The sequence below is a fragment of the Chrysochloris asiatica genome, unplaced genomic scaffold (genome assembly GCF_000296735.1).
Source record: "Chrysochloris asiatica unplaced genomic scaffold, ChrAsi1.0 scaffold00261, whole genome shotgun sequence".
NCBI classification, from domain to species: domain Eukaryota; kingdom Metazoa; phylum Chordata; class Mammalia; order Afrosoricida; family Chrysochloridae; genus Chrysochloris; species Chrysochloris asiatica.
Genome location: NW_006408779.1, coordinates 3311777 through 3325395, shown reverse-complemented (window position 1 = coordinate 3325395; position 13619 = coordinate 3311777). Strand labels below are relative to the sequence as shown.

General features: G+C 46.6%; 1 protein-coding gene across 1 annotated transcript in view; it reads left to right on the top strand.

Annotated features, from left to right (window-relative positions):
* Nucleotides 1-13619, top strand: part of POLE (polymerase (DNA directed), epsilon, catalytic subunit) — a 59929-nt gene that overhangs the window by 14680 nt on the left and 31630 nt on the right. Inside the window, exons 15-25 of the mRNA XM_006874089.1 lie at nt 4639-4851; nt 5196-5303; nt 5907-6035; nt 6118-6220; nt 6471-6617; nt 6792-6937; nt 7541-7689; nt 8450-8542; nt 10656-10800; nt 11627-11784; nt 12111-12306. Of these exons, the coding sequence (XP_006874151.1) occupies nt 4639-4851; nt 5196-5303; nt 5907-6035; nt 6118-6220; nt 6471-6617; nt 6792-6937; nt 7541-7689; nt 8450-8542; nt 10656-10800; nt 11627-11784; nt 12111-12306 (1587 nt within the window). The remainder of the gene's footprint in view (nt 1-4638; nt 4852-5195; nt 5304-5906; nt 6036-6117; nt 6221-6470; nt 6618-6791; nt 6938-7540; nt 7690-8449; nt 8543-10655; nt 10801-11626; nt 11785-12110; nt 12307-13619) is intronic.

Here is a 13619-nt window from a genome sequence, read left to right as displayed (position 1 = left end):
GAAGGTTTACAGAGCATATCATCGGTTTTGCAAATCATATAACTTTGCTTCTTTACGTGGTTGCAGTTATCCTCCATGCACCATCAGTTACCAGTACGTACCTCTATTCACTGAACTATTGCATCTTCCTGTGTCTTCTTCTACCTTCATCTTGACTGACTTCCCTCTTGTACATTGCTTGCCCTGTTACACATGTTAACATGTCTCTACCCTGTAACAGATTAATAATATTTCCTCCCTCCTGAGGGGCTCTGGTAGCGTAGTGGTTGTGAATCGGGATGCAAACCGCAAGGTCAGCAGTTCAAAACTACCAGCCGTTCCATGGGAGAAAGATGCGGCTTTCTGCTCCCATGAAGATTTACTGCCTCAGAAACCCTGTGCAGGATCGCTATGAGTTGGCACCGACTCCACGGCGTATAACTACCACCAACCACTGACCATAACCATCATAGATTGTTTCTTTTATCAAGAAAACCTTTTCTTAAATTTTTACAACATTGATTTCAACAATATTTGTCCTTTCGTGATTGACTAATTTCCCGCAGCAATAATGTCCTCCCGCTTCATCCATGTTGTGGGGTCTTCCGCAGATTCGTCATTTTTCTTAGACATTGTATAGTATTCCATTATGTATGTGTACCGAAGTTTGTGTGACCATTCTTTGTCTATGGACATTTAGGTTGTCCTCATCTGTTTTTCTTTTTAAACTTTTTACTGTGAATTGAGTGAAGGTTTCCAGAGCAGGTCATTAATGTTACAGCCAACAAATCATTACAATGATTATAGTCTCCTCCATGTTCTAACAGTTAGCAGTATTTGCCTTTATTCACTTTAACTCATGCATGCCTCCGTGTCTCCCATCATCTTCATCTTTCCTCTGCTGTATATTGCATGCCCTGTCGCCCATCTTAACATGTGTAAACTCTGTAGCCCACGAATAATTCTCCCTCCTCCCCCATAACCATCATGGATTGTTTCTTTTATCAAGGAAACCTTTTCTTTTTACTACATTGGTCTCATACAATATTTGTCCTTTTGTGATTGACTAATTTCACTCAGCTTGATGTCCTTCAGGTTCATCCATGTTGTGCGGTTTATCCCCAATTCATCATTATTCTTCAGCATTTCAGAGTAGCCCATGGGTGCGTGTTCCAAAGTTTAGCTGTTTTTCTGTTGATGGGCATTTTTGCTGTCTCCATCTTTTTGATGTGTGCCAGGAGACAGCATGTTGAAGGATCCTGTTTTCTTTTCCATTCTGCTTTCTCTTGTCTCTTGACTGGTGCACTTAATCCATTTACATTCAGTGTCATTATCAATAGGTATGAGTTGACTGATGCACTTAATCCATTTACATTCAGTGTCATTATCAATAGGTATGAGTTGACTGGTGCACTTAATCCATTTACATTCAGTGTCATTATCAATAGGTATGAGTTGACTGATAGCAGTTTGTGGTGTTGCTGGTTTCTTTGTTCCACGCCGAGTTCATTTTTGTGGGTTTTCTTTTCATTGTCATTTTTATTATGTTAATTTTACTTAATCTTTCTGCTTTTTCATGTGCAGATGTGTTGATTTTTAGTTTAAATTACAGGTTGCCCTATAATTTATTAAATTTTTCCCCTTTTAAGACAATCTTGAAATCTACTCAACATCCTTGTTATTTAGAAGTTTGTAGCCACACTTTTCCCTATGTTTGCTTTGTAGTTGACTTCATTATATACATTGGTACCTCTGGTTGCGTATTTTCAGTCTTGTAGGTTTGTTTTACTTTGAAAACTTCGGTATCTGGATTGAGTTCTGAGCGGTGTTGTCATGTATGATAATCTCAGTTTGTTGTCTTTAAAAGTTTTTATAGATTTAGTCAGGTCATTACAAATTCCTTTAGTTTCCGTTTATCAAGAAGTGTCCTAATTTCACCCTTGTATTTTGAGGGACAGCTTTGCTGGATATATGATTCCTGGTTGGCAAGTTTTTTCTTTCAGGGTTTTGTATATGTTATTTCACTGCCTTCTCACCTGCACATTTTCTGCTGAAAAGTCAGACCTTAGTTTTATTGGATCTCCTTTGCAGGAACTTTTTATTTTTCCTGAGATGCTTTCAGGATTCTCTGGTTTTGGAAAGCTTGATTATGATATGTCTTGATGATTTTCTTTTGGGATGTATCCCATTTGGGTTTCAGTTGGCTTTTGTATGCTGATCGACTCATCTTTCATGATGGTAGGAAGATTTTCTTCCAACAACTCTTCAACAATTTTCTGTTTTCTTTTTATTGTCTCTAGTTCGGGAATTGCAATCACCAGTAAGGTATTCCTCTTCATAGTGCCCATGTGACTCCTAGGCTTTCTTCAGATTTTTCATTCTTTTTTTCTGATTGTTCTTCTAGCACACTAGTTTAATACACATTTTCTGATTGTTCTTCTAGCACACTAGTTTAATACACATTTTCTGATTGTTCTTCTAGCACACTAGTTTAATAAACATTTATCTTTAGGCTCACTAATTCACACTTCCATTGCTTCAAATCTTCTTCATTGCCTTCTCAAAGCTTTCTCCATTTCTGAAATCTCAGCAGTATTCTTCTAGATTTCTGATTGCAGCTTCTTTATTTTTCAAAATATGCATTCGTTTTGTCTGTTCTGGTAGTGCTTTCCTGAATTCTTCTAATGCTTTTTCAGTGTTCTCCTTACTTTCCTTGATCTTTCTGTCAATCCTTTGAAGGTACCTAAATATCCTTGTTTAAAATTATTGTTCAGTTACTTCCATAATATTTTTTTTCTCAGAACTGTTTTCTGGCTTTGCATTTTGGCCATTTCTTTGAGCCATTCTCTCTTGTTTGTTAATGTGAGCTAAAATAGGGCATGTGGTGGTTTTGTGTTTGTATTTAATTGATGATTGTATGTTTATTTGTTCTTAGACTCTTACCAGATCTCTCCTGTGGGTCTAGTTAGAGAATGTTGTTGTTGCTGTTAAGTACCTTCCAGTTGGTTCCTACCCATAGTTCTGACCTATAGTGACCCTGTATAAGGTTTCCAAGGAGTGGCTGGTGAGCTTGAACCACCGACCTTGCAGTTCAAATGACTTTGCAGTCTAGTGCATTAACCCATAGCACCACACCAGGACTCCATAGTTAGAGAACAGAAGTGTGTAAATTGTTGTCGGTCACTGTTCCTGCACCTCAGTTTAGAATGGGTGTGGCTGGTGTTGGCTGCTGTCTGTCATTGATCAGGTGCCACAGGAGCTGGTGTTGTACAGAGGGTACAGTTGGGGTTGGGCTGTAGGGGCATTGTTGCTGCCTCCTATTGGGTGGGAAAGAGAAAGCTCCTCTCTCACATACACAAGAAAACAAAACAGAATAAACAAGCAACCAACAATGAAAAGAGAAAATTAAAAAGTGAGAAAAGAAATAAAACACATAGCAACGTGAAAGAAACAATATAATTAGTATAAAGACAAAAGAGGGCCAAGGAAATGGAGTTACAGAACAGAAAAGTAAGAGACAAAATAAAAGGAACAAATTAGAAATCACTTAAGATTACCTTAAAAGAGAAGAGGGGCAGAAAAATAGGGCTATAGAAGAAAAAAGATGAAGTAAAAGGAAGAAGTTAAAAATACTTAGAAAAATCAGGGAGAAGAAAAATGAAGAGCGAATAGTAAAGAAAGATCAAAATGGGGGAAAAAAGAAGAAATAAACAGCAGAAAAGATGAAAAAATAAAAGCAGAGCTAGAAAGGATAAAATTAAAGTGAATGAAAAGAGAAGTACAGAAGGAGGAGAAAGAATAAACAAACTAAAACAATGAAACAAAATAAGGCAGCTGTTGGACCCAGAGAGGAGAGGCCCAGGAGCTCCCGAGGATGTGACAGCAGACCTCCTGGCCCTAGATGGAGTTCCTATCGGCCTCCTTACCTGATATTTCAGGACTTTTCAGTCTGGAAGTAGTTTGTGGAGGTCCTTGGTGGAGCTGGTTCAATGTCTGTTAGGATGACAAGGTGACTGGTGAAATACTGCTGGTCCTATAGGTAGGAAACCGAGCCTGCCTGAATCCAGGCACCAAAGCTGTGCCCGAGGTTATCTGGATCCTGCCTCACACTCGTGTGACCAGGCGGCTCTGAACTGTAGAGCAGGGTCTGCACTGGGAATGGATGAGGATGGGAGCTAGCCAACCCTCTAGTCACCAGGGGACTTGCACCTTTCCTGTCACCTGTATGAATCTGCTCCGCCACCAACTGCTATTGCCTGAGCTGCTCACAAGAAGTGTGTACTATTTGTGGCTGTCCCTGCTCATCTCCTCCCAGCAAGCACTCAATCCCCTTCTCTAACCTTGCTTCTGAAGTTCAGGGTTACTGAGTTAGGGCTCGGGCATCTTTGTTGTAGAGGGTGCGTGTCAACTGTCTGCCTAGTCCTGCACTATTTGCCTTTTGTGACGAACTTGTTTCACTCAGCATAATGTTTTCGAGGTTCATCCATGTTGTGGCACGTGTTAGGACTTTGTTTCTCCTAAGAATTGAGAGTAGACTTTTTTCTTTGAACATCAGAGTTGGGTTTGATTTCTTCCTGGTGCTCTGGGACTTTGCTTGCAAATCAGGACCTTGAAAGTAAGGTTGTTCTGGCTCCAAGTCTTCCCACTTCTTCCCACCAGGTGCTGCGGAAGGGTTCTGGAACTCTTTGTGAAGCCTTGCTAATGGTGCAGGCTTTCCATGCCAACATTGTCTTCCCCAACAAACAAGAGCAGGAGTTCAATAAGCTGACCGATGATGGCCATGTGCTTGATGCCGAGACCTATGTGGGTGGCCACGTAGAGGCCCTTGAGTCCGGCGTGTTCCGCAGTGACATTCCCTGCCGATTCAGGATGGTGCGTACCCTCATCCTCACACCTTTCTTTCCACTGGGTTTCAGATGATGTGTCCTCAGACCTGGGTCCCCATGCTTTCCTGTGCTAAGGGTCCCAGGGCTGGAGTGAACACAGTTCTTTCTTCCCAGGCCCCCCCTACCCCCACCCATCCCGGATGGACACACACACACACAGCCAGGGCACCACTGTGGGAGGTGCTTCCCTGACCCTGCCCCTGACCCTCCAGGCACAGGCAATGCTGATTCTGCTGGAATACTCACTGGTGTCCGGTGCACAGCAGATGTGGGGAGTTGCACTAGTACAGGCCAGCTTTGGTCTGACGCATGTCTCTGTCATTGAGCTAGAATCCTGCTGCCTTTGACTTCCTGCTGCAGCGGGTTGAGAAGACCATGCACCATGCTATCGAGGAAGAGGAGAAGGTGCCTATAGAGCAGGTCACCAACTTCCAGGAGGTAAAACCTCAAAGCTCTGGGCTCATGTACTACTGTAAGTTATGGAAGCAAAGGTGGGAAGCAGGAAGAGACTGTTTTTGTGCCTGATCCCTCAGACTGGCTGCTTTCCATAAACTGTGTACCAGGCTCCTGGACACTGAGACAGGACACAGGCTCCTCCTGCCAAGGTGTTTATGTCAGAGGACAGCTCCTTGGCAGAGTTGAGGAGCCAGTGTTGGTGGGATAGGAATAGTTGATGGAGGAAGGGACACATGAACTTGCTCTGGGGTGCAAAGTGATATGGGCGATACAGAATGGAGAAGGCTTGGGGGTGGGCGGCTGTAGGTCCATGGTGGCAGGCCTTGCAGGAGCAGCTATAATGCTTGTTCTGGTTGGGCACTGCCCTGGAGATGGGGCCCATGGTGGCAGGCCTTGCAGGAGGGGCTGCAGTGCCCTTTCTGGGTGGGCACTGCCTCACAACTACTCTGAGTGGACTCATCCAGAACACCCTGGGGGCTCTCGAGGGGAGGCTGCTGCTCATCATGGCTGTCCCCTCATTCCATGTCCCAGTCCCTGAGTGACACCTGTGTGACCATCCTGCATGTCCCCACCCCTGACTTGTAGGTGTGCGACCAGATCAAGGCCAGACTCACTTCCTTGAAGGACGTCCCTAATCGAATTGAATGTCCCCTTATATACCATCTGGATGTAGGAGCCATGTATCCCAACATCATCCTCACTAACCGCCTGCAGGTGAGTGTCCGCTGCGCCCAGCAGAGCTGGGATTCTTCCTATCTGAAATCCTTATTCTTCTTCCTTCTCTCCTCCCCCACAGCCCTCCGCCATGGTGGATGAAGCTACATGTGCCGCCTGTGACTTTAACAAGCCTGGTGCCAACTGCCAGCGGAAGATGGCCTGGCAGTGGAGGGGCGAGTTCAGTGAGCACCCAGGGAGGGGGCGTGGGCTGGGAGCAACATCAGTGTGGTGAGAGGCACTTACCCCCCCACGGGATTCCACCCCGAGGGATGTGGAGGAAACAGGAGTGCCTGGCTAGCCCAGTGACCATCTGTGGGGAGGGAGAGTTCACTGAGTTGTCTGCAGAAGAGGGGCTGGGGACATGGGCTGCAGCAGCAGATTTGCTGGGGGACGTACCGCGAGCTTTGTTGCAGGCCTCTCTGCCCCTTCCAGTGCCGGCCAGCCGCAGTGAGTATCATCGCATCCAGCACCAGTTGGAGTCGGAGAAGTTCCCTTCCCTGTTCCCAGAGGGACCTGCCAGAGCATTTCACGAGCTGTCTCGGGAGGAGCAAGCCAAGTACGAGAAGCGGAGGCTGGCAGGTGAGCCCTCTGTGAAACAGTGCCCATGTTGTGTGTCCCCGGCACGTGGCCTTGCACATACTGCCGGCCCCCCAGTTGTTGCATCTCTGTTGGGCTCCCTGCTGCTGTGACTAAGTCCTAGAAGGTCACAGTGCTCACAGTTGGGTCTCACCCCTTCCTTGGTCTCGTGCCCAGATTACTGTCGAAAGGCATACAAGAAGCTCCACGTCACCCGGGTGGAGCAGCGTCTCACCACAATCTGCCAACGGGAGAACTCCTTCTACGTGGATACAGTTCGCGCCTTCCGAGACCGACGCTATGAATTCAAAGGGCTGCACAAGGTTGCACTCGAGACGCTGCGGGAGTAAGGGATCAGGGAGAGCTTTATTCTGAGACGAGGGGGCTCACTCACTGCAGGGGTGTGTTGATCGGGTCCCTCTACTGCCAGGCTGTCCCTCTGGACTGAGTGCGGAGAGGAGGAGGACGGGGAAACAGAACTAGTTAAGAATTAGGGTTTGGGGTGGAGAGCCCACAAGTCTGGTCTTCCTGACTGAGTGTGCTCACGTGGGCAATAAAAGCACCAGACTTCTTTTGGGTCATTAACTGAAGCATTAAGGGAAGAAAGGAATAGGCGGCAGTCTATCTGACCTAAGCCCTCTGAACTCTTTCGAATGACTGTTTCTGAAGTAGCTGTTTAGAGCTGGGTCAGGAAGTGATGGTGGGACCATCTGGTTTTATAAACAAAGTGTAATTGGAACATGACCACGTTCATGTCTGTGGTACTTGTGAGCTACAGCAGCTGAGTCCAGTAGCTGCTGTGGGGAGTGTAAGGCTGCACACCTGAGGTGCTGACTGTGGATTTGAAAGATGAACAGCTTGGGCTGTTGATTATGTTGAACGTAAGGAAGGAGACCAGCAGGCCGCTCAGTGTCTGTGGCCCTCAGGTGTGGAAGAAGAAGCTGTCTGCGGCGGTGGAGATGGGCGATGCTTCTGAGGTGAAGCGCTGCAAGAACATGGAGATCCTGTACGACTCCCTGCAGCTGGCTCACAAATGCATCCTCAACTCCTTCTATGGCTACGTCATGCGCAAGGGGTACGTGCAGTGCACAGACGAAGGATGATTAGGGGCTGGGTCTGCATGTGGAGTCGGGGAGAAGGGACGCAGACTCAAGCATGGCAATGCTGTTTGCTGAGTTTGGGGGTGTTGGAGAAGGTGGGTGGGGTAGGAGGCTGAAGAGACAGGTTGGTGGGTATAAGGAACCCTGACGAGCATCTGGGGAAGCAGAGGAATCCCAACAGAACCAGCCTCTCAGAGAAATCAGGATGGAGGAGGGTGTCCAAGCCAAGGCGAGGATGTCCCCAGAGGGAGGGCTGAGACTAAGTGTGAATGTACCAGTGTGATGACCAGATGACCAGGCAGGAGGAACAGCAGGGGGTGGGGGTGGGTGAAGCTGGAATGTGGGACTGTGCTGGGAGTGGTTTCCTGTTTTAAGAACTGACTAGACCATGCTGACAGGTTGCGGAGAAGAGGCAGGATAGGAGAGCAGTGTCCCGGGGAGCAAGGGGCCAGCGAGGAGAGGGGTGTGGTCAGAAAGGGTGGGCGATGGCAAAGGGCTGGGGTGGCAGGACAGCAGGACGAAATAGTCCTGGAGAACAACAGTCACACGGAGCCATATTGGGCAGCACCTTACTTCCTTCAGGACCTGGAGGCTGTGTCCACACTGGCTCCTTGTCAGTGATCTAGTCAGTGTCAGGTCACTCTGTGGCTTCTAATGCCCCCCGCCCCCCTCAAGACACCGTCCCTGCTTTCCTCTTCTAACATTTCCTGAGCCTTCTCATCCTCCTGCTCCCAGGGCGCGCTGGTATTCCATGGAGATGGCTGGCATCGTCTGCTTCACAGGGGCCAACATCATCACTCAGGCTCGGGAGCTCATCGAGCAGATCGGGTGAGTGCTGTGGGGGCCACGTCAGTGGAGACATTTGTCATGTGGGTGCAGTAGGGCTCGGTCTGCCTTCAGACACCGCCAGCTCTTGTGGGTGGAGGCAACAGCCTGCTCTGTGGACCCATGTCACTTCTCTAGTGCTGCTATGACAGAAGGGCCACAAGTGAGTGACTGTAACAAACCAGTGTATTCTCTCCCAATTTAGGAGGCTAGAAGTCCAAATTCAGAGCATCGGCTCTGCAGAAAGCTTCCTGTCTCCTTTCAGCATGTGTAGACCCAGCATTCCTTTGAGATCGTTGAGTCTTGGTGTCTTAGTTATCTTTGTTGTCTGTAAATGCCAAGAAGTTGGTTCCAACTTATAGTGACCTTGTATAAGATTTCTGAGGATTTAAATCTTTGTGGGAGCAGAAAACCTCATCTTTCTTCTGTGGAGTGGCTGGTGTGCTCAAACTGTGGACCTTTGTGTTTGCAGTTCAGCGTTTATCGTAGAAAAACCAAAAGGGGATGCCTTCAGCATACGGTTCAGGAGGCTAGAAAATTACATTCAGAATGCCAGATCTGGGGGAAGGCTCTTTTTTGGCTCTGGGGGAAAGGTCCTTGTCTCCTTTCAGCATCTGAAGGTCCAGTGTTCCTTAGAGATTTCCATGTGTCTTGGCAACAGTCTTTCCCTGGATCTAGGGGACTTCGTTTTGCTTGGATTCATTGTCAACACTCATGGAAGCAGCGATCAAGAAATCAAATGATGAATTGCATTAAGCAAACCTGCTACGTAAGACCTCTATAAAGTGTTCAAGAGCAAAGATGTCAGTGTGAGGACTAAAGAGTGCATGACACAAGCCATGGTATTTTCAACTCACATGCAAGTGAAAATTGGTCATTGGATAAGGCAGAGCATAGAATTGATGCGTAAGAGTTAAGGTGTTGGAGAAAATTTAAACCACCATGAACTGCCAGAAGAACTGAAAAAATCTATGTTGAAAGAAATAGAGCCAGAATGCTTCTTGGAAACCAGGATGGCGAGACTTCATCTCTCATATTTTGTATATGTAATCAGGAGGTACCAGTCCCTGTAGAAGGACCTCGTGCTTGGTAAAGTGGAGGATTAGCAGAAAAGAAAGCCCTCCCTCCCCGCAACAAGATGTTGGCATATTGACAGCAGCAATGGGCTCACGTGCAGCAATAGTTGTTAGTATGGTGCAGGGTGGGCAGTTCTGTTGTGCATGGGGTTGGTATGAGTGAGAGCTGACTGGCACCTAGTAGCAGCAAGAGGAGCTTCACAGTGCAGGGACCTCGGATCAAAGGGTGCACTGCACTCCTGGCTTGTCTATCTTGGTGGTGGCAGGTCCCGTTTTCTCTACTCACTTATCTCTCCTTTTATATCTCAAAAGAGATTAATGTCACATACAACCTAATCCTGTAGATGGCATCTGACTTCCTAAACATCATACAAGTCAGGATTTACAACACGGGTGATTGCATCAAGGTTGGTCACAGCTCACAAAGGGCGATTGTGTTACAGTGGATCTTACCACGGAGGTAATAACTGCATCTTAGCTGCCAAACCACTGAGCATCCTGTCCCAACCAAGTTAGCACAAAACCTTAACTATCACACTGGCATCACTCTCTCCTTGGATCTTGAAGCTTCAGAATTTAGGGACCCCCAGGCTGCTAACTGCAAGGTCAGCAGTTCGAAACTACCAGCTGTCCCGCGGGAGATAGATGAGGCTTTCTGCCCCTGTACTGGGTCGCTATGAGTCAGAAACAACTCCACGGCATGTAACCACCAGGTCTAAAGGATGCTCTCCCATCCAGGTTTTTTTTCTTGGTGGTAGTAAGTCCCTCTGATCTGTGCTCACTTCTCTCTCCTTGTCTCCTTGTAAGCAAAAGGTATACACCAGGGAATCTTGCGTTACATCTTGTTAACGTTGGCTGCAACACCCTTAATCGTCTTCCTGGTTTATCACATTAGACCACATCATGGGGCCTCACCAAATCACTGCCATGTGGCATCGTTCCATAACTGCCAAGTCTGAGAATCACGGCTCAGCCAGCTGACACACTCTCTGGGAGAATGGAGTTCAATCCAGGACCACCCATTTCTGTCATCTCTGCAGGCGGCCCTTAGAGCTGGACACAGATGGAATATGGTGTGTCCTGCCCAATAGTTTTCCAGAAAACTTTGTCATCAAGACGACCAATGCCAAGAAGAGCAAGTTGACCATCTCCTATCCTGGGGCCATGCTGAACATCATGGTCAAGGTAAGTGGGCCTCCAGCAGGACGGGATAATTTCCTAGTGTGGGCCTTTTGAAGGGAACTTGAAAAGATGATTTTATTGACTCTGAAAATGCCTCAAGCTGGTGTGCTTGCCTTCCTTAGACCACCTGCCTCACCAGCTCAGAGTTGTTCTGTGCCTGAGGTTCTGTAGTCTGAATGCCATATTCAAAAGTGCTGCGTTTGGGGCTGTACTGTCCCTTTCAGTCAAGCATTCAGACTTTGCTGCTTTTTACACATTTTGTTTTGAAATAACATTACACTTACGAGAAAAGTGTCTATGTTACACCCTTTAGCCAGGTTCGCCAAATGCTAACACTTAACACAAGTATGCACAGAGATACTGTGGGTTAGTTCCAAACCACTTCATTAAAGCGGACATCACAATAGAGGAATTTTTTGGTTTAAAAATTATATTGACACTTGCAGTCTATGAAGGGAGCAATAGCATTTTGAAAAGGTTTAAATTTAGTTAGAATGGGCAAATTGGGACACAGACAAGAAATGAGCACACATTGTTGTAAAAATGGTGCTGACAGACTTGGTCAACCCAGGGCGACTCCCCTCTTCCGTTAGTAGGAAATGCAGTGTGTGCGAAGCACAAACGAGCTGTGTCTACAGCGTGGTAGAGCTGTCAGCACTAAGTTGCAGTCCTGATTGTATCTGGGACTCCCCAGTGTTCCTCTGTTGTTCTTTCTCTGTCTCGAGATCCCCCCAAGGGCCCTGTGCTGGGTCTGTTGGCTTGGGTTTGAGACAGTCTCCAGTGACCTTGCTCTCCCCATATTCCCCGCCCCCTGCTCCGCGGGCTACAGGAAGGCTTCACCAACCACCAGTACCAGGAGCTCGCTGAGCCCTCCTCACTCACCTATGTCACCCGCTCCGAGAACAGCATCTTCTTTGAAGTTGATGGGCCCTACCTCGCCATGATCCTCCCCGCCTCTAAGGAAGAAGGCAAGAAGCTGAAGAAGAGGTGGGTGTCTTGCAGCCCCTTGGATTTGCCAAGAATGCGTGGGTTGAGGTGGACAGATCTGACTTCATGATCTGTTCAGAAACATCAACTAGGTGCTAGAGCAGTCACAGGCTTTGGCCGTCTTTCTCCTCTTTGGCTGATTAATTCAGTCAGAGAGATGTAGGCACTGATGCCATCAGCTTCATTGCCACCTGCCTTGTTTTGGTTCTGGGGTCCCAACCCTTAATCATGGTCGTGTTTGAGGAGTGTAAATGTTGGGGGCATAGAAGTGAAAACGCAATTCACACCCCTGGCTCTCTTCACTGCCCTGCCTGCCTGGTCCCTAGGTATGCTGTGTTCAATGAGGATGGCTCTTTGGCAGAGCTCAAAGGCTTCGAGGTCAAGCGTCGTGGGGAACTGCAGCTGATTAAGATCTTTCAGTCGTCAGTGTTTGAGGCTTTCCTTAAAGGCAGTACGCTGGAGGAGGTGTATGGCTCCGTGGCCAAGGTGGCCGACTACTGGCTAGATGTGTTATACAGCAAGGTGAGGCCCACCTCCCCCTTCACCACTCTACTCACTAAGGGAGCAAATCACAAATCATGCCGCTCTTGGAGCTGGACAAACCTAGGACCAGTTCTCAACATCCTCAGAGACAGGACTCTGAAAATGAAACATCCTTTAAAATCACTGCTCGGGAAAGAAATCACCTGGAGAGAATTTTATCAATGATCATATCAGCTTCTTCACCTTTTTAAGTCTTTGTAAGTTCTATAAATGCACATGTGATATTCACAATTTAGATGACAGTACTACCTAATCTCTAATTATGCTTCCTCATAGAATGTGTAAAATATTCCTGTGTTGCTTTGTGGTCTTATTTTAAGGATGATTTACCTGCTATGATTTACCTAACTGCCCCACTATCGTTGAGCTAGAACATGAGTATTATTTCAGGTGGGCTTCATGTTTCTGTCATTAGCAGTCGTTGGTGTGCCCGGACCTGTGCCATCCTCACAATTGTTACATTTGAGCTCATTGCTTCTGTCTCTGTCAGTATCTCTCCTTGGGGGTCTTCCTCTTTTTCACTAACTTCCACTTTACCAAGCACGGTGTCCTTCTCCAAGCTCTGGTCCCTTCTAATGACATCTCTTTGTATTATGGTGTACCTCTCCTAACACAGATTTGTTTATTTTGGCAATCCACGGTACTTCTAATATTCTTCTCCAACTCTGTTAATAACAGTACTTCAGTTCTGTGGACTTCCTTAGTCACTGTTCAACTTTCACATGTACATGAGGTGATAGTCCTGAAATGGACATCTTTGCTCTTCAACACTTTAAAGGGTACTTGTGCTGCAGATTTTCTCAGTGCAATACATCGTTTGATTTCTCGGCTGCTGCTTCCTGAATGGTTTTTTGTGAATTCAAATAAAATGAAGTCTTTGACAACCTCAATCTTTTCTCCATTTATCATGGTGTTATTTATTGGTCCGGTTGTTGAGGATTTTTGTTTTCTGTACATTGAAGTACAATTCATATTGAAGGCTGTGGCCTTTGATCTTCATCAGTGAATATTTTAAGTCTGCTTCTAAGGAGCATTCTGGCTGGACAGTCCACTAGCTGCTGGTTTTCTCACTTCCCTCCCTCTGACTCCTCTTTCCACATCCTTATCTTCCTTTTAGGGGAGCATCACCTGGCCTTTCCCATCTTACACAGAGTATCCTCCTGTTTCTGAAGTCTTCATACTGATAGCTCAGTAAATACTTATTTCTCAACATTTTGTTTACAGTTTAGCAATAAAAGCGAAAGTGTGTGTTTGTTTTAAAGACTGCTGTATGCTGGTCAGAGGCAACCCCT